The 20,291-nt window shown below is 45.0% G+C and overlaps 1 protein-coding gene across 1 annotated transcript in view; it reads right to left on the bottom strand.

Annotated features, from left to right (window-relative positions):
* LOC136663275 (fibronectin type-III domain-containing protein 3A-like) overlaps positions 1 to 20,291 on the bottom strand; it is a 74,848-nt gene that overhangs the window by 20,184 nt on the left and 34,373 nt on the right. Inside the window, exons 3-8 of the mRNA XM_066640281.1 lie at positions 19,344 to 19,419; positions 15,986 to 16,062; positions 7,576 to 7,810; positions 5,968 to 6,246; positions 2,878 to 2,933; positions 349 to 503 (exon numbers count right to left, since the gene is read on the bottom strand). Coding sequence (XP_066496378.1) covers positions 349 to 503; positions 2,878 to 2,933; positions 5,968 to 6,246; positions 7,576 to 7,810; positions 15,986 to 16,062; positions 19,344 to 19,419 — 878 coding nt within the window. The remainder of the gene's footprint in view (positions 1 to 348; positions 504 to 2,877; positions 2,934 to 5,967; positions 6,247 to 7,575; positions 7,811 to 15,985; positions 16,063 to 19,343; positions 19,420 to 20,291) is intronic.

The following is a 20,291-nucleotide window of genomic DNA, read 5'->3' as shown; positions in this document are numbered from 1 at the left end:
TGTGGAGAGAAGAATCTGTTAAGTAACAGTCACTAAATATTTTTAAAAATAAAAGCCCTACTGCAGAGCACATCTTGCAGTCTTATCCTAGGCATTTGCCCACCGGGCCCAAGTTGCACCCCTGTGACGCCCAGGATAACGTGGTACAGGATTGCGTATACAGGTGGAGTGGCTAGTATGGCCCACCTGAAAACCACTCTGCTTACACATTAGTCGTGGCTCCACAAAATAACCCATCAGCAATATATACAAATTACATTTCTATGTGACAATGAGCTGGAGATCAGCACTGGTGATGGTGTTGTTTGGGGAAAAGCTCTGTGGTTAAATTTAAGAAACGAGACTTACACGTAAACCGATTTGAATTTTCCGTTTTTACCGCTGTTCGAGATGGCCACTTCAAACGTGAACCCGGCCAGAGTGACATCGCGCGCATCTCCATTCTGTGACGCAACCGGAGGACTCCAGGACAGGACGGTCGACCTTGCTTGTACTTCAGAGACCTGCGAAAAGCAAATTAGTAGGATCACCAGCCACAATACACAACACAGTATAAAATGTAGATGATGTGGCTTTCCATTTCCTTTTAACCACTTCTTAGCAGAATTGCAAGGTTTGTGGGCATTTGTACTTCGCTTGCCATAACTTGCACATGGGCTAGAAGCACTCAGTAAATACTCCAAAGCTGCATAATCCCTTAACAACTTTATTTCTCAGCCATAAACATGACAGGATGTGGTTCTTCATGCAAGTGGCTAACCCTTAATGGCTGAACATATGTTATCTAGAAAAAGTGTCATCTGCGTTCAGAAAAGTTGCTCAGTTTAAATGGCTTATCTCTGAGTACTGAAATAATTTTCAAGCTTTGCCCACCTTTTATACCAAGATGAAAAAACAGTATAGCAGACCCTCCATATCTGTGGATTTGGAACCCAATGATTTCATCATCCATGGGTTCTGGACCCATGGCAGGACCCCACTGAAGACATCCCAGATGCAACTGGAGCCAGCCGTGTCTGAAAGGCTTTCTGAGACCCACAGAGGCCTCTTTGGGACTTAGAAGGGCTCCAGACACGACTGGAATCTCGATCTGGTTGCATCTGTAGCGTCTAGTTGACCCAAATTCATGGATTCAAACATTCATGGATTTAGGGATCCATGGCAGTGCTGGGAATGGAATCCCTGTGGATAACAAGGGTTGACCCGTATATCTGTTTTGCTAATGGTATATATTCTAAAAACCCCAGTCAATTGACATGTCAATTTCCCAACATGAGTAACTAGAGACCAGCCAATACTTGCAGTCTGAGGAAGGGGGAGAAGAAATGGGGAAGGTTTATTACACATGATGCTATACAAGCTTGGGGGAAGAGGACCCCTTTAATGCATCATGGTGTACACAGTTTTCCAATGTGGAGGTTTTTCATGGGTTGAACAGCTATTATGTGTGGTTGGCAACCTTCAGTCTCGAAAGACTATGGTATAAGCCTACAGCACCCGGTATGTATTCCCAGGCAGTCTCCCATCCAAGTACTAACCAGGCCTGACCCTGCTTAGCTTCCAAGATCAGACGAGATTGGGCATGTGCAGGGTAACAGTTAAGCAGCCCTTACAATATTTAGAATTTCCTCAGCAATTTTTTTCCGAGTAGTCTCTTTGCCATTACACAGGTATGAGTATCGGGTCATCGAATAAGACACAGCTATAGTGAGTAATGCCAAAAATACAACCTGTCCTGCTATTAACTGATGCGCTGATAGTTTAAATTGGTTCACAGAAGAAAGCCCACTGCATATATTTCTGGCTTTTGACAGCATCCAAGTTTAAAAGCACTGCATCTATTTACATGCAATGGATGCAAAAAAAAAAAAAAATCCAAGCAGAAAAGCAAGATTCTTTGGCTGCTTTATTTCTGCTTGACTGTCCTGTTTATGTAATTTTTTTCCCCTTCCCAACTGTGACACTGGTCTAAAGCTCACAGGAATCTAACTTAAGCAGGCTTCGTGTCAAGTCTCATAATTGTCATTCCGAGCAAAAATATTTTTGGCACTGAACACCGTGCAGATTCAAACCTCTTGAACTGGATATTTGTATTGTCAGAGGCATATGACAGCTTGGGCCCATAAGAGATTGGCATTGCCTCTGAAGCTTTGTCACAATGTACAAGATCAACCAAGAACACCTCTTTTGATTCTTCCATTCTATCCCAGCCATTTTCAACCTTTTTCGTCTCCCAGTAGCACATTGACAAAGTGCTAAAATGGGCAAGGCACACCATCCTTTTTTGACAACTGACAAGGCTGTTGGTGGGGAGGCTTGCATCCCCTAATGACCCTACTAATAAATGACCTTCTCTCCAAATTCCTGTGGCATACCTGCAGACCACTCATGGTACATCAATGTTGAATGTTGAAAACGGCTGATCTATCCCACCAGGTGTTGCACAATCAAGGCATACAGAGTGACTCTTTTGTGGTTGTTTTTTGTTGTTGTTTTTCATTATTGTACTATGCAAAACTCTTTGAGAACTTTTGATTTGGAAGAGTGGCACAGAAACATCCTACTACATAAAGCTACAAAACCCTCCTTTTCCTTTAAGACTGTCAGTCCAATCCTAGCCACCCTTTCCTGGGAGTAAGCCCCATTGACTCTAATGGGACTTTCTTCTGAGGAGAAATGCATAGGATTGGGCTGTGGGTCAGTTCCCAGAATGGTAAAAGCTTTCTATTTAGTCTGGGTTTTGCAAACAGTAATATGATTTCCACTCACCCTCCCCCCTGGGAAGGTATGTAAAATATATTATTAGTATTAGTATTAATATACCCCGTAATATCACCCCGTAAAAGGGACTGAGGATGAAAAAAAGATGTTACTTACTACAGGTTTACTGATGGTTAAAAGCTCTTGTGATTTTCTGGATTCTGTGTCAGATTCTGGGGAAAAAAATGAGGTAAACGGAAAGGAAAACTGACAAAAGATCTAAACGTTTCTTATCAAACTGAAACTCATGGAGGCAATTGTATGAAGAACAGTACATGCTGTGCAAGGTTCATTGCCCTTCTTTGTTTTGACCACTGAATCTGCTAAGTATGCAGACTGTACAGAACAAACATAGCTGCAAGCTTTATTGCAAATTTATCCTATTCACATCAAGTATCAGAGCACATCTCTGGTTCCCTATATTTGAAAGTTCTTCTAGTGAAGACTTGGAAGAAATCTTTGTGATTACCTGCACACTAAACAATAAATGAAGCACTTCAACAAAGTATGCATGTGTGAGCCCCTTGCTAAGTGGTTTGTTGTTTTTTTTGTAGGATGTGTTAACTTTTGATAATCAAGACAAACACTTCTGCAAAGAACATTTAAGCCACTGAAAGGAAAGCCCATGCATAAACATGTTCATGTTTTAGATAATTTTATGTTAGCTTTTCCACTTCCCCTGCCAAGGCTCAAAGTTCAGGATACTAATTAATGCAGAGGGCTGAGTAAGTCAACAGAAGAAGCAGAGCCCCATAAGTACAGGTTCTGAATGAAGATGAAACACTTTTTCCTTTCACCTTACCAATGAGGTTTCCCGATTTTTATTGCAAATGCAAACAATTTTCAAATCACCCAAGCGACCAGGCTGTTCGCACTTCACTCCTTCAATCCCTGACACTAAATCAAAGAGACAACATTTCTACATTGGGGATGTACACTGCTTACATTATAAGGCATTTACCCGCAGTCGATTACACGTAAAATAAAAGCCCTTCACTTCTGTGCTGCTAGAATTGCCAGCAGAGTGGAAAACAAATTGAGTTGGAGGTGCACCGAAGAGAAGTAGCTCACCGTGAAAGAAAAAAAACTGCTCAAGTAAGCTATTGTTGTGACAACGTAGGCAGAAATGCAACTTTTAATTAGCGGGTGGCAATTTCACTCATGTGACAGATGCATGTGCCCACTTAGCTGGGAGCTCTTAGCAGGAGCAGAAGACACTCCAGCGCACAGAAGGGGGCCTCTCTGACTTTTGCTGATCTTCCTTTGCTCAAGCTTCCGCTCCTCCATGCCACACTATTTTGGAGATTTCCCCCAAAAGGAACATTTTTTCGATGGGTACATAAGACCACAATGGGAAGGTGTGGAGCAAAGCCCTGTGATAGGAATGAAATCCCACTCTTCAGATAAAAAGCCTGGTAAATGGAGATGGGAGAAAAAGGCTCATTTTTTCCCCACAGATTTTGGTGTTTTCCAAAGTTAGAAATGCAAAAAGTGGTTCTATGTGTTTTTTATTCCATTCACAGTTATACATTATAATTACTTTAGAAGAGCACTAGACAGGTGACATAGTGCAGGGATGGATAAGTTCAACACGGCTCAACTCAAGTAGAGTCATGAGACTCCGCCCCCTGAGAGTTGACTCGAAATCAGGTCCTAGCGGGGGGACTTTCTGAGTCGCCCAGAGCGTTCTGGCGATTTGAAAAGACTTGAGTCACAAGACTTTCCCTTCAAAAGTCAGCTGTGGCTCCGCAGGAAAAAAAAAACATGAGGCTGCTGCCAGGGTGTGTGTGTCACAGTTCTCTTTAAACACTCCCCTGATGCCCCCGTCCCATCCGTAAACAAGGCGGGAGGGGGTTGGACAGACTGCGTGAGAGTGGAAACAGAAGTGGCAAGAGGGTCATCTGCAGCAACTGGGAGGCTTATGAGTACGACCCAATCCTCTGCAGCTCTACTCAGAAGCAGTTCCATTTGCACCAGTCATTCAATGAGGCTTCCTCCTCCCAAGTAACAATGGAGTCATGTGGTTGGAAAGCATGATTGCTACGAACTGCCTCCCCTCGACTTCCCTGCCTCCTCCCTCTCCTATCCTTCATCCAATGATCATCGGTTCCTTCAGACACGGACAAGAGAGCCCTCTCACGCCTCCCTCTCCCAGCTCGATGCAAAAACAAAACATTAACCTTTCCCTTCCTCCTGGCTGGAACTTCCCTGCTGCTTTCCTGATCAGAATGATGGCCACACGAGGTCTTCCACGCTGCAAAAAAAGTAACCACACCCAGACACAGACAGAATCTGCACGCGTGGGGACTGAGTGCCGAGTTGGTCGCCTCAGACTCAAGTCTGAGACTTGAATGTAAACGAGTCAGCAAAAATCAAGTGTTTTTGCAACTTGGACTCGAGTCACCTGTCTCCAGTTCCCATTCCTAGAATAGCGACAGCAGACGCAGCCACAGTCATTACTCATGCACCCCCCCATTAAATAATAAATAAAAACCAAATAAAACAATTTTATTTTTTGCTGATTTGGGTTTTTGTGTGTGTGTGTGCATGTTTTTTTAACACAAAAAATGAGAAGTACCAAAAATGGTGTTGTGTGTTTTACTTCGTTATTGCTATTTTCTCCCACCTCTACTGATGAGACATTTTTGTGGACATTGTTAAATCCACAAGATATGCTCCTGTTCACTGTAACCAGCTTCCCTCTCCTTCTAGTCAAATCACTTATGCTTGCTATAAACATGCTGCCATTCAGCTCTGTAGATACTCTACATCAGAGGCAGAAGAAAAGGGATCCAACAGGCTCAACTCTTCAAATTCTGGAGGAACAAAGTAAAACACCATTTTTCATTTTATTTTGCTTTGCTGTTAGGTGTAACTGTGACCGGAAATTGCACCAACGCACAAGCATATTTGCAGCAAAACACCCCGGTGCATGTCTTTTTCCGATGCCCAAAATATACAGCAGGGAGAGATCGATTCTTAAAGAAATTGATACATAAACTTTCTATGTTTTTGGACTCTTAAAGAAACTACTGAAACTACAGTTAAGTAGTCTTTGCAAAGAGTGTGTTGTGGATATAGACAAATTCTGTTTCTATGTAGTTTTAAAATCTGGTTTTAAGATTTGAGATAAATAGGTGTATGGCTTATGTGCTGATCAACCGAATAAACTTGAACTCTGCAGCACAACTGGACACTCTTACTTACCTCCTATTTCCGCATCGGCTGATGGACTTCCTCTGGTCTTTCCTGCTTGTTTCTGCTTTATGGGCCCTCCTGTTCCTTGTTGTCCCTTTCCATATCCGTTCTGAACGTTGGCGTTGGAGGAATTGTGAACTTTATGAGGTGAGGAAGGAGGGCTGTTCATTTTATTATTTGTATGTCCGGTAGCTTGCCTGTCTTTTAACCTTTTCTTCAAATGCTCTTGCATTTTGAGAGTCCTTTCATCTCGCTGAACAAAATTTGTTCTTCCATGGGAGCGGGACTCTAAAAGGGAGCCAGCGAAAATAACCCATTAGCGTTAGAATACAACAAGCATGGTCTTTGTGAATGGATAGGCATTTCGTCACAGAAGCCAAGGAGGGGATTCCTTTTTAAACAGATCATTTTGAATTCTTGTTAAAATCTAAAAGCATTTTTTAAAAGACTGGGCAGGTGAGAAATCTAGATATAAACAATTGTTTGAATACAGCATACAGCCAGCAGTCAATCTTGTAAGTTAATTATGTGACTGCAGTACAGACAGAAGTTGGGAAGGAAGAATTCCAGCAGCTTTTTAAAGGTAAAATAAAACAAATATTTAAGAATATCTCTATCCTGGTTTCTCCCCCTTGTTGGCTACCAATCACACACAAAATGAGAGCCAGGATGGTGTAAGTGGTTCAGGAGTCAGACTTAGACCTGCAAGAGCCAGGTTCAAATCCTTGCTTGGCCATGAGGCTTCCTGGGTGACCTTGGGCTAGTCGCTATCTCTCAGCCTCACCTACCTCACAGCTCAGAATCACTTCTCGCTCAGGTAATCCTCACCAGGAACTGTCTTCTGAAACAGTTCCTGAAGGGGGCAGGTGGCCGTGGTCACGCGAAGACCTTTAAGATTATGTTGAGATCCCAGGATGGGGCGCTGTGGACAGGCAGTGGATTGAGCAAGGCCACCCGTTAGGAATTCCCTGACGTGTGGGTGTGATGAGAGATGGCGTTTCCGGGGTGGCCTAATACAGACGCTACAGCTGCTACCTGCTGCTTAATGTTGGCTGTACTTGGGCCCTTCTCCATCCCTGACTGTAGGAGGGAAAGAAGCGTGAGCCCTGAGACTCCAACTCTAGTTCCTCCTCAGAGGAACCTTCTTTGGGAAGGAGCAAGCTCCTCAACCAGTTGGTCCCACTCAGCCTGGCCCTTATGCCTCTTGCCTTCCTGCCAATTCGCCAGAGCCTCTCCCCCCTCTGGGGAGGCAGACGTTCTTTGGCTTTAGCCTAGCCTGTGCGCCACTCCTTCCTTCTTTGTTTCCCTTAATTGTCTTTGACTTCGTTGTTCTATGGAGCAATATAACTACCCTTTCACTGGCAATGAGGCAAGGTCGGCTGGCCGGGGGGGGGGGGGGAGACCATGGGAGCCCCTCACTCCCAGGTAGACTTGGATCATCTTACCCTGCTTGTCCAAGAGGGGAGGAGTTTCCCAAATGACCCAGCCGGGAACCACAGGAGAACACAAATTTGCAAGGACCTGTGTGTGCGTGAGCGTGAGCATGAGAAAGACTGAGATTCAACTTCAAGACATCGTTCTCTTCTATTCACTCAAAAGAATGCACCAGTGCCTTACCTTGGTCTTGATAAACATGTGGCGATGGCGGGGGAGGGTGCTGATGAACAAACTGCGGTGGCATTTCTCCTGTCCCCGGAACGGCAGGATACACTGGATGAGGCGGATGGGGAAGCAAAGCAGGGTGGGGGTGCATATAATGGGGCACGTGTGGAGGTGGCGGATGCATGGAGGGGTGGAACTCTGTAGAATGTGGCATGACGATAACTTTCCGAACCCCATTTTCTTCCACCATCTGCAATGCATAAGAACATAAGAACATAAGAACAGCCCCACTGGATCAGGCCATAGGCCCATCTAGTCCAGCTTCCTGGATCTCACAGCGGCCCACCAAATGCCCCAGGGAGCACACCAGATAACAAGAGACCTCATCCTGGTGCCCTCCCTTGCACCTGGCCTTCTGACATAGCCCATTTCTAAAATCAGGAGGTTGCGCATACACATCATGGCTTGTACCCCATAATGGATTTTTCCTCCAGAAACTCGTCCAATCCCCTTTTAAAGGCGTCCAGGCTAGACGCCATCACCACATCCTGTGGCAAGGAGTTCCACAGACCGACCACACGCTGAGTAAAGAAATATTTTCTCTTGTCTGTCCTAACCTGCCCAACACTCAATTTTAGTGGATGTCCCCTAGTTCTGGTATTATGTGAGAGTGTAAAAAGCATCTCCCTATCCACTCTGTCCATCCCCTGCATAATTTTGTATGTCTCAATCATGTCCCCCCTCAGGCGTCTCTTTTCTAGGCTGAAGAGGCTGAATGCAAAGTCAGACGCGGTCAGACCAAGCTGTTCTGGGTGAAGAAGTACGTAATACAATTGCTGATAAGTTCTTTGCTCCCACTCCCAACTTTCCCAAGCTTATCCTAGGTAATTATGAGACTGTTGGTGCCATGAGAATGATTTTGAAGATGCATATAAAAAAAATGAGAACTATGGGTATGTTTCATGTGCAATGATAACCACCTCAAAACAGTCTTGCAGATCTATCAGAGGAAATATGGATGTACTGGCAGCTCCCTTGACCTACTGGACCACTGGCTGTAAGAACATAAGAACATAAGAACAGCCCCACTGGATCAGGCCATAGGCCCATCTAGTCCAGCTTCCTGGATCTCACAGCGGCCCACCAAATGCCCCAGGGAGCACACCAGATAACAAGAGACCTCGTCCTGGTGCTCTCCCCTACATCTGGCATTCTGACTTAACCCATTCCTAAAATCAGGAGGTTGCGCATACACATCATGGCTTGTACCCCATAATGGATTTTTCCTCCAGAAACTCGTCCAATCCCCTTTTAAAGGCGTCTAGGCTAGATGCCAGCACCACATCCTGTGGCAAGGAGTTCCACAGACTGACCACGCGCTGAGTAAAGAAATATTTTCTTTTGTCTGTCCTAACCCGCCCAACACTCAATTTTAGTGGATGTCCCCTGGTTCTGGTATTATGTGAGAGTGTAAAGAGCATCTCCCTATCCACTCTGTCCATCCCCTGCATAATTTTGTATGTCTCAATCATGTCCCCCCTCAAGCGTCTCTTTTCTAGGCTGAAGAGGCCCAAACGCCATAGCCTTTCCTCATAAGGAAGGTGCCCCAGCCCCGTAATCAGCTTAGTCGCTATCTTTTGCACCTTTTCCATTTCCACTATGTCTTTTTTGAGATGCGGCGACCAGAACTGGACACAATACTCCTGGTGTGGCCTTACCATCGATTTGTACAACGGCATTATAATATTAGCCGTTTTGTTCTCAATACCCTTCCTAATGATCCCAAGCATAGAATTGGCCTTCTTCACTGCCGCCGCACATTGGGTCGACACTTTCATCGACCTGTCCACCACCACCCCAAGATCTCTCTCCTGATCTGTCACAGACAGCTCAGAACCCATCAGCCTATATCTAAAGTTTTGATTTTTTGCCCCAATGTGCATGACTTTACACTTACTGACATTGAAGCGCATCTGCCATTTTGCTGCCCATTCTGCCAGTCTGGAGAAATCCTTCTGGAGCTCCTCACAATCACTTCTGGTCTTTACCACTTGGAAAAGTTTGGTGTCGTCTGCAAACTTAGCCACTTCACTGCTCAACCCTGTCTCCAGGTCATTTATGAAGAGGTTGAAAAGCACCGGTCCCAGGACAGATCCTTGGGGCACACCGCTTTTCACCTCTCTCCATTGTGAAAATTGCCCATTGACACCCACTCTCTGCTTCCTGGCCTCCAACCAGTTCTCAATCCACGAGAGGACCTGTCCTCTAATTCCCTGACTGTGGAGTTTTTTCAGTAGCCTTTGGTGAGGGACCGTGTCAAATGCCTTCTGAAAGTCCAGATATATAATGTCCACGGGTTCTCCCGCATCCACATGCCTGTTGACCTTTTCAAAGAATTCTATAAGGTTTGTGAGGCAAGACTTACCCTTACAGAAGCCATGCTGACTCTCCCTCAGCAAGGCCTGTTCGTCTATGTGTTCTGAGATCCTATCTTTGATGAGGCATTCCACCATCTTACCCGGTATGGATGTTAGGCTGACCGGCCTATAGTTTCCCGGGTCCCCCCTCTTTCCCTTTTTAAAAATAGGCGTGACATTTGCTATCCTCCAATCTTCTGGTACCGTGGCTGTTTTGAGGGACAAGTTGCATACCTTAGTCAAGAGATCTGCAACTTCATTCTTCAATTCCTTAATAACCCTTGGGTGTATGCCATCAGGGCCCGGTGACTTATTGATCTTTAATTTATCAATGAGGTCTGAAACATCTTCTCTTTTAACCTCTATCTGACTTAACTCCTCGGTTAGGAGGGGCCGTTCGGGCAGCGGTATCTGCCCGAGGTCTTCTGCCGTGAAGACAGATGCAAAGAACTCATTTAATTTCTCTGCCATCTCTAAGTCTCCTTTTATCTCCCCAAAGGGAGCTGTAGCTCCCCAAAAATTGGGGGAATTGTAGCTCCCCAAAAGGGCTACAATTCTACACATTGTATAGGGTGGTGCGCTTTTTGTGAGGATTCTGCGGCTGGTTTCCCTGGAGAGCAATGGCTCACAGTTTGGGAACCACTGGGCCAGAGGAAGTCAGGGCTGGTCTCCACTTCATCTCATTTACCTATGATGGGCAAACCTCAGGCTTGATGTCAACATTTGATTTTTATTCTAGTTAACCAAACAACCTCTTGAACTGTCATGTGACCTCAGGCACACATGTTCAATGTCATACACACACAACCTGTCCTTAAAAAAAAACTGACAGACATTTGATATGAAGGCAAAAGCACACACTGCGTCACAAGCTGCCTAGTAACTGGGGGCTTGTTGCTATGACTGGCCTCCACATGCAGCGTGAATGTCAACCACCCTCTTATCTGCATCTGTCCTCATTGGAAGTCACTGGGACTTAAAGTAATTAAATGCAACGTTTTCCACTGTTAGTGGAAATGTCAGAAAATAGTGTCCGACGGATATAGTTCAGCAAAGATAGTATATCTCGTACAAAACCTTGACAAAGGCAGGATCTTCACGTGGTTAGCATGAATTGAAAGCATGTTTCGGTATGTTAAAATGTGCCCTAATCTGAAGGAATACATGGGTTACACACTTACACTTAACTTTCGCATGAAACTCAATACAACAGACACACAATGATAATGCCTCCTGTCAAGGCTGTTTCCTTTATCATGCCCTTTTAGTTAGCTAGTTACTGTTATCAACAATGGCAAAACCTAATCACAATTTGCATCTGGGTCAGAAAGTTTTATAAGAGGACAAACCCAAGATACTCTCTGGCAAGTTCCTCAAACAAATTCTTTGGTCTAAAGATCATTTAGTTTGGCCAGTCAATTCTCACATGATTGTCTCAGCTGGCCAAACAAAAATGTCAGAGCTAGAACTACCAGTTATGCCAAATGGAAAATTTCTCAGCTCAAGATAAATCAGACTGATGGGACAACACAGCCTTAAAAAAAAAGGAAGAACAAATGTAACAAGCCACAGATTATCACGACAAGCGTTACCTATAAATGTGACCTCCAAGTCATCTGCAATTAATTTAAGAGTTCTGCATTTTCAAGAGGAAGAGTTTTCTTCCTTGGTTGCAAGCCATCTTTTGCAAAAATGTGCTTGATTTCTTCAAACATGCAATAAATGCACATACTATATTAACATCCCAGTTCTAGGGGTTAATTATAGTGGTTTGCAGCACTGTGGCTCTTACCTGTGAATTCTCCCTACTTGTTTGCCAAGGGCTTCCCTCTCCATCCACTGGGAAGCCAAGGTTTTCTGCTTTGCTTTTCTTAAAGACAGACCTTGCCTGGGGCTGGACTAGGCCCTCCCAGTTCCTCACTAACCCAGTTACCCCTGAAGTAGCAGCACCCAATATCTAACCAACCTCTGTTCAGAGTTGACAGGTTTAATCTAAAGCAAAAATCCAGAAAAACTACAAAGGAATAAACTTGGCGCAGCAAGCAGATAAGCCAAATTCTGGGTTCTTTTTGTTCGCTGCATCTCTCAGTGGTAGAAACACCCACATGTAGGTCATGTGCATGTAGTGCACTGCATGTAGTGGTCCTGTAAGCCCCTGAAGCATTCTTCAGGTGAAGTAAAAAACTTGGTAATATCCACAGAAAACCCTAGTGACTAAAATATATACAGTGGGTCCGCTGTATCCACGGATTTGGGAACTGTGGATTTCACTATTCATGGTTCCCAAATCCACAGGGTTGGCCCCACACAGACCCTCCAGCGGCAACCGGAGCTGTGCTCCAGTCACCTCCGGAGGGTGGTCCAAGACCTGTCATGGTCCCGCACGAATTTCATGGAGCTCAAAATGCCTTCTAAGGCCTTAGAAAGTCACTTCTGGTTCTGGGAATGATGTTTAAAGGCTTTCAGAGACTGCATGGCCTCCCCGGTCCTCAGAACATCCATCGAGGCCCTGAGACCTACAGATTTCATCATCCACTTGTTTCAGTATCCACGGAGGTTCCTGGATCAGGACCCCGGCAGACAATGCAGGCCCACCTGTATTTACTTTAGGGAACAAGGAAAGAGTGAGGTTATTGAAAATTAGGGCCCTAGATGCACAAGACAGGTATACCCAGTGATTGTAGGTCCCTTTTAGTTTACTGCTTGGACACAACCAAACAGAAAAGCCTAACCAGAACAACCATCACACACGGAGCTCTTGCAATACAGAAAGGAACTCTGATTCTCCAAGAGCTGCCAGTCAATTTTAAATATTCTGGTGAGCATAATGAAATCTTGAAAAGTTATTATGTACCACTGAATACAGAGAATGGTGTGTTCTTTTTTAAAATACATTTACTAGAACATGGTAATTTTTTGCCAACTGGTTCTGGTGTTATTGGGATAAAAAGACTATGAATCTCAACGAAGAAGGAAAAAATAAAAAGGAAGCACAGTCCAGGAGGTGCTGTGACTCAGATGCATGAGTGGAGAGGATTTTCTCCCTGGGGAGGGATCAACACACACAGCAGTGAACGTTTGAGTCATTAAAACCAATTGGAGTGGATGTCATAGCTACAGTGCTCCACTACCATCTGTGTACATTCTCCAAGATGGAGCCTGAACTTCAAAATGGAACCTGAACAATTCAGTGATATGGTTAGTTCCCTCCTCCAGCAGCCAACAGGCCTTTGTACATGCTCAACAGATTCACAAAGCAAGGCTGCCACACACAAAATGCTGCTGGAACAAAAACCAAGTTGTAAAGGGGTAGTGGTGCACTGTTCGGCGTGCAACTCGCTGCTATTCTGTCAGCCAGGGTAGGATTATTCAAACAGAAGAGGTAGCAGGAGTTGGGACCACGATAACAATGGACAGAACACAAAAATCCTCCTATATTGCACCAAGGGTTGATCCAGTTCAGGATCTCGTTCCCAAAAATGGTCATGCAGATATTTCTGCCTGATGAGCCAAGATGGAAGTGGCCCTCCTGTTTAACCTAAGAAACTAGTATCTGCAGGGATCCATTCCCAGACTTCCCGCGGATACCAAAACCCGTGGATAAGCGAATCCATGGGATGGTTCAGTATTACCTATGGACACAACCGGAGATGTTCTCCAGTAGTGTCCTGAGGCCTACATAGACCATGCACAGCCTCAGAAAACCTCCCGGATGCAACCGGAGAATGACTCCAGTTACATCTGGTAGCTTAGGTCCTTCCCTCCGTCGTGGGTTCAGAACCCACAGGTCCCAAATCTGCTGATAAGGAGGACAGACCTGTATTCACGAGATTAGTGCTCCTGATGACAATCTCTTTCAGCTACCTTGGCTAAGAGCAGCTGCTTGTCCTCTCCCCACCACTTATGTGTCTAAAGAATTTTTAAGCCACCTTAGCCGGCGGCAGCCATCCACTTGCAGCAGAGAATTCCAGCCTCAAGGATAATTTTTCCCATCTGCCTTGCAAACAAACAAGTTTGGCCTAAAGAAAATACAGGTGTGCCCCTCCCCATCTGCAGGGGTCTCATTCTGCCCTCCCACAGATAAGGGGCAACACTATATAAGGTACAATACTCAGCATACCCTATGTCAGTTTGCTGTTGTTTCTTCTTACTATCAGTGGAAGTGTGCATTTTCCTGCTTAACAGAGCTAGAGGGAGGAGACTAACTGAACATTCACAGGGAGCGAGACTGTTCCCACCTTCTGCTAATGTTCCGGCTGTGTCCCTCTAGTGTGCAGGCTGCCTGCCTTCATGTTCCTCAGTTAAGCAAGAAACTGTCCCTCTGTTACGCAAGATAATATGTGCTTCAACTGCTAGTAAAGAAAAAATGAAAGTAATGGCTGCGGGGGCTCTGTGGAGAACTGTAGCTTAGTGAAACTGTGGATACAGGGGGACATCTATTTAGATCCTGCAACCTTCTTGAACAGAGGCAGGAAAAAGATTGGCTTCAGAGGACGAAACTCTGATCATCTTTTCAAAACATCTACCTTAAGAGAAGACCCAGCACTGAATCACTGGGAGGCAACAAAAGAGATGATCTCCTAAACAACATTTCTCAATGTGAGCTCCTTGGAGCCCTGGGACTCCCTGACACTACGGTCAGAAATGGAAAGAGCTCTGGAACCAAAAGGTTTGAGAACTGCTGATCTAAACTATGGTTAGGAGGTTGGGAGCAGCCCACTGACTTAACATGCACCCTGTGTCATGAATATGTGCAGTTCAGGCCTAGTAGCATTGCAAAGCCTGAACCAAAGTAACCCAGTAACACAGAAGGGGCTTTCAAGGGGCTTGCAATCCTAGCTGAAAGGAATTTACAACTCCATGGAAGGTGATGGTGTAGCACCTCAGCAGACAGAGAGGCGCCATGAGTCTCCAGTGGGGAGGGGGAGAACTAGGAGGACTAGCATTCAGCCCCAGTTCGAGAAGATTCTGTCCCCAAGAGTTCTGATTGGGCAGTCTGAAATGAGTAAAGAGTCACACCATCCTCTTGGCATGAGAAGTATAAGAACAAAGCCCAAAGGGGTGTCTTCGTCTTTGGTCTTTGTCTTTTGGCTTGGGTGCACATCCTGCCCCAGCCCAGGACCATGTGGCCTCATAGGTAACTGAGAGCTGAAAGATCTACAAAAGAAGCTGACCCAGGTGAGAGTTAGAAAGTAACAGAGATAGCCAGTTAGCTTTATTATTTTATGCTGATATGTTTCCTAGAAGTTTTTATGCCTCTAGCATTTGCTGCCTTTTGTAACTTTTTGTAACCCTTTGTACTTAATAAAGTAAAAATCTTTTTACCTTGTTGGTTCATTGTCTGTTGGGGACAAAGGTTCAGAATCCTGCCTAGCCGTTCAGCAAGCTACCAAAAATCCTCTTTGTGGACTAGTAACTTGAGGACTGAGACTTTAAGTAAAGAAAGTGCTCAGTGCCTACAAGGGATATAGTTAAGCCTAGAGGGTCTCGGTGTCCCTGGACTGAGGCACTGGCTCTTACAGGGTGGTGGCAGTACTACCGAACAGGGATCTTTGAGGGCTCTAGGGTTCAGAACCAACAACTTTGAGCACCCAAAACCCTGGGAGTGAGTCCAAGTATACAACACCCTGCCTTCCCTTTTTAGCATTGCCATGATGCAGAATTTCACCTACACTGACCCTACTTTCTAACCCAAGCTGCTTTAAAGCTAACACTGCCTACCATTAACCACAGTGCAGATGCAATGCTACATTAGGGTTAATGCTGAAGAGGAAAGTATAGTCATGCAGGAAAGACATGAGGGAGAGGGATCCTGTAATCATGGTTAAGAGATTGGGAAACACTGAGTCTACACGAGGCCCATAGCGAAAACAGGACACGAAACATGACGAGGGAGAAAGGCATCCATTTCTGCCCCACTTCCCCACTGAATGTTAATAAAAGCAAATTCGCTCTCTTCTTCTAGGAAATTCTGCCCTGGCAAAACATCAAAGGCCCTTCTTGCTTACCTGAGATACGTAGCCAGGAGGCACAAATATTGGAGGCACGGAACCATTTGGTGACATCATGGGAACGTGTGCTGGACCTGAAAGGAAACCAAGCAACAGCAAGTTCACATCTACATACTGCGCCAAAGCCTGTGCAGTCACAGTTCATTTGACAATCCCGATAACCTAAATGGCCATCGCGCAGAAGCACATGACGTTTTATTCGTATGTAAAAACCTTTAAGCGATTTTCCAGTCTGTGCACGAGCAGCAAATCACTGCAGAGAACAGTCTGTAAACAATGTTAAGAATAAAGCTAATAATGGAGAAATAGAATATAAAAACAGGAATGGCTGTGTGGGTCTGAAAGGGGAAAGGTGTTTCAATGCCAGGCTTACCGGAAACTGTATATCTTAGAGCCACAGTTCTCAAACTGTAGATCCGGGACCCACCAGTGCGCTGTGACCCATTGTGATGGCTCGTGAAACTGACAGGGAAGATTAGGCTATGTGCATCAAGGGTTAAACAAGCTGCTACTTGGGAGGGGGCGGGAGCACTGCTGCCCAATCACCATTATAGCCACACTTCTTGGCATTTATAAATCAGGCAGCAGCCTCTAGGGCAGCAGTGTCAAGCATCAGGCTTGGGGGCCGGATGTGTCCCGCAGAAGCTCTTCATCCAGCCCTTGGCCTCTCTCAGCACCACCTTCAGCTGCTCTCAGCTGCTGAGCAGTGCTGAAGTGTCACAGCTGAAAGGGAAGCCCACATGACAATTGAGCTCTCCCATATCTTGAAAATACAATCAAGATTTGTGTATTTTAACTTCTGACACTTGCAGATAAGGAGTTCCTAGGTGAAGAAAAAGTGCTTTTTTTACCATGGACCTGCTTAACGACATCACTTCCTGCCCTCAGCAGCCATCATGAATGCTATTCAGCCCTCTGTACGAAATGAGTTTGACACCCCAGCTCCAGGGCCTCTAAAAAGTTTGAGAACCACTAATTCAGGGCATTTCCAAACTCCTGAAAATCACTATAGATGACACGCAACCAGCCAGCGATGTCTTTCCACCACAAGTGGGTCAGCACCCTAGGAGCACAGGAAGTTGTTTATGAGTAATGCTCAGGGTTCAGCTAACTCACTAGTGCCAATGCTGACTAGCACTGGCTCTCCAGGAATTCTTTCCCAGGCCTACCAAAAGATTCCAGGAACTGAATCTGGAACCTGCTTCTTATAAAGCAGGTGCCCTGCCACTGAGCTATGGTCCTTCCCCCACAACATCTAACAAATGACTCAGTAAGAGAGCTGCAGCTGATTTTCAAGGACATCGATGACACAATATCAAAGCTGCTGCTGGATAATCTGCAGCCATTTTATTGCCTACGTTCAGTTTGTTGCGTACTTTCTTTTAGCTTATTCTTGCTTCTTGCACCCTTAAAAAAAAAGTTGTATGAAAGTTTGACAACATTCCACCACCGCACTTAAGATCCTTGGTTGAACCTTGGGCAGGAGGTCTGGTCTAGAGGGTAGAGCCTCCGTTAGCCCAAAGGTAACATCAGAAGGTCGCCAGTTCGAGGACACCGGCAGCTCCCTGAACGGCTGAGAATGGCGAGACCTTGAAGCAGCTGACAAGCCCAGCTGACTGATTCCACCTGCTCTTGGTGTGAGCAAGAAGCATCTTAGCTGCCCTCCAGGTGAGAGATGGAGCTGCTTGTCAGCCTGCGAGGGAGAGCTGGAGGCCAGAAGTGAGACCAAGCCAGGAAGAATCATCTGAAATGTTGCTGGTTCTTGAAAGAGAACCTCTATGATTGTAAAAATCCCCTTGTGGGATTTAGAAACGCCTGCCTATGTAAACCGCCTTGAATAAAGTCAGAGGAGTAATCCGATGACCAGAAAGGCGGCATATAAATACCTAGTTGTTATTATTATTATTATCCTGGCCATGAGCTGGGATGGCTTCATAAGGGGATTGGCCACATTCAGGGAATGGCTACATGCAACCTTGAGGTTTAGCAGCAATAAGTCTCTGAAAGCCAGCTTTAGGAAAGCAGGGGTGGGAGAGAAGCATGGATTTCTGTCCTGCTTGTGGGCTCCCCAGAGGCAGCTGGTGGGACTCTGTTGCAAACAGGATGCTGGACAAAGTAGGCTTTGGGGTCGGATCCAGCAGGCATTTTCTTATATGGCTAAAAGCATTCCTTAAATGTATTTCCTTCAAAGAGTACGCCACTTACCTGATTATGATTTATGGCCCAATCCTACTGAAGGATTATGCTGGCGGAACATGTGTTCCATTGCAAATGAGACTAGGCCAGTGCACACGAGCTGATCGCTGACACAAGCGTCCAGCTCCGCACACCAACAGATGCTGGCTGCCTGCCGGAAGAGGTGAGCCAGCGCAGGGGATTGGAGGGAGACAAGAAGGGGGTTGAACAGGGTGGGAGTGGGCAGATCAAGCAAGGGAGTGTATCCACAACCTTGCTTGCAAGAGAGATGCCTAAATATGTGTCTAAATATGCCGGAAGCAACCAACCAGGGCGTAGGGATTTTCACCTGCACAGATTTGCAGGAGGTTAACTGCTGAGGTTGTGCTTCGCATGTGTTACCTTAACGCTAAAGGTAAAACCTATAACCAGCCCATAAGGTGCACAGAGTTGCTCTCTAGGTCTAACTAGCTACAAAAACTTGCAATGAAAAGACAGCAAGTGGTTTAGCCCTAAAGTTGTTCAAGAAATGTAGATAATCTTTGAGATTGCAGTCCACCAGTCAGGGAGTGCCATAAACTCCCACCCCATCGTCTTTTCCTTCCCTTGCACTTTGAGGAATACTGATATATCAGGGATAGAATGCTGGGTGCATTAAAAAAATGTCCAATAATGTTTTTTCTTATGAGGACCCAATGCATGAGTTTTGTTCATGCTCAGGACCTGTTTGCCATGTTGGAAGCTGACTAAGATGTTTTCACCAGATCAGTATAGCAGTGTGACGATGGCTCCCCTGTGTACCCCCACTGTCCCATATATATACTGCTTAGCTTCTATGCAACCTATTTGCTCTATGAAACACTCTTATGTCATTGATGTGGTCTCTGCATACGGCCTGAATAATTGCAGGGCAAAAGGGGGTTGGTCAGATGGCCCTGATCTGTACCAACAGGTTGGCTTAGATGACTAATGGTCCTTTAAATACAATTCCATTTGCATAAGATTGTAAAACTTTGGAGTGTGTATCCCCAAAAACATGGATTTAACATCCTTGGAGCACATACCAGTCATATCAATATATATTTGCCCTGGGTACTTTCTGTTTGAAAGGTGAGAGATATAAACATTTTAAAATAAAATAAACTTCTGTTTTGGAATAGATCTATACAAGATTCTTTACCTTGGATACACTGAATGTGTCCATCTTCTGTTCTAATTGTGAAAGTCTCTCCTGGGTTTACTTGCACAAGAATAACCTAAAAAACAAAAAAGCAAACAGGATGAACACAAATACATTTCAGTCCCATATGAAGAGAAGTCTACCTATGTAAGACACCCAAGTTTTGGAATGCTTGTCATGCCGAATGAATCTTGATTTCCAAAATACACCTGCATTAACTTTGCACAATGATGCTTTATCTAGCTCTTCTTCTGAAGGCTGCTTTTCAAGAGCCTTGAAGTTATGTCTTTCATTTTAACGCCACAAGAGGCTAGTAACTGGGCACTCCTGCTCTGCTTGAAGAGATTTAAGCCATACAAATCTGCCACCGACACCACTTTTATAACTGAATAATAAGTTATTTTAAGGCCACTCCATTTGCTGCCTTTGTGTTTTAGGTTATTTTAATCTGTGACATTAACTTCTCTCTTTCTGGTTATCAGTTCCTTTTAATGGACTGAACATTGTCTTGTTTTTAGCCCCAAAAACGTAATTTAAAATTTTTATTAAGGTAATGCTGATTTAGAGCACTTTGATTTAGAGCAGCAGGACAGGATATAAATATTTAACATAGAGATGCACACCCATCTGCAAGTGTGCATGTACTGTCCTGACAATACTGCCCTACCTATAGATTAATAAGGAGCGTGGCAATGTCTGGATGGTGTAACAGAATGGTGTATGCAGGGACCTCTCAATCAGTAGTCTTCAATTTATCAGGAGCTACCTCAACACCCAACCTGCAACCTGAGACATACTCGTTACAAGAGTCCAAGAGACAAGAGGATGGGTGAGCACATGTCCACAGTTATCTCTCTTGTCCCATTTTTCTGCTGGCCAATCAGAGGATGATGCTACTGCACTGGTGTCCCTTGTTTCTTTCCAGGAGAGGAGGGGCAGAGAGTGTCA

This window comes from Tiliqua scincoides, chromosome 12 (genome assembly GCF_035046505.1).
Source record: "Tiliqua scincoides isolate rTilSci1 chromosome 12, rTilSci1.hap2, whole genome shotgun sequence".
Taxonomy (NCBI): domain Eukaryota; kingdom Metazoa; phylum Chordata; class Lepidosauria; order Squamata; family Scincidae; genus Tiliqua; species Tiliqua scincoides.
Note: the sequence above shows the minus strand (reverse complement) of the source record. Positions and strands in the feature narration are given on the sequence as shown.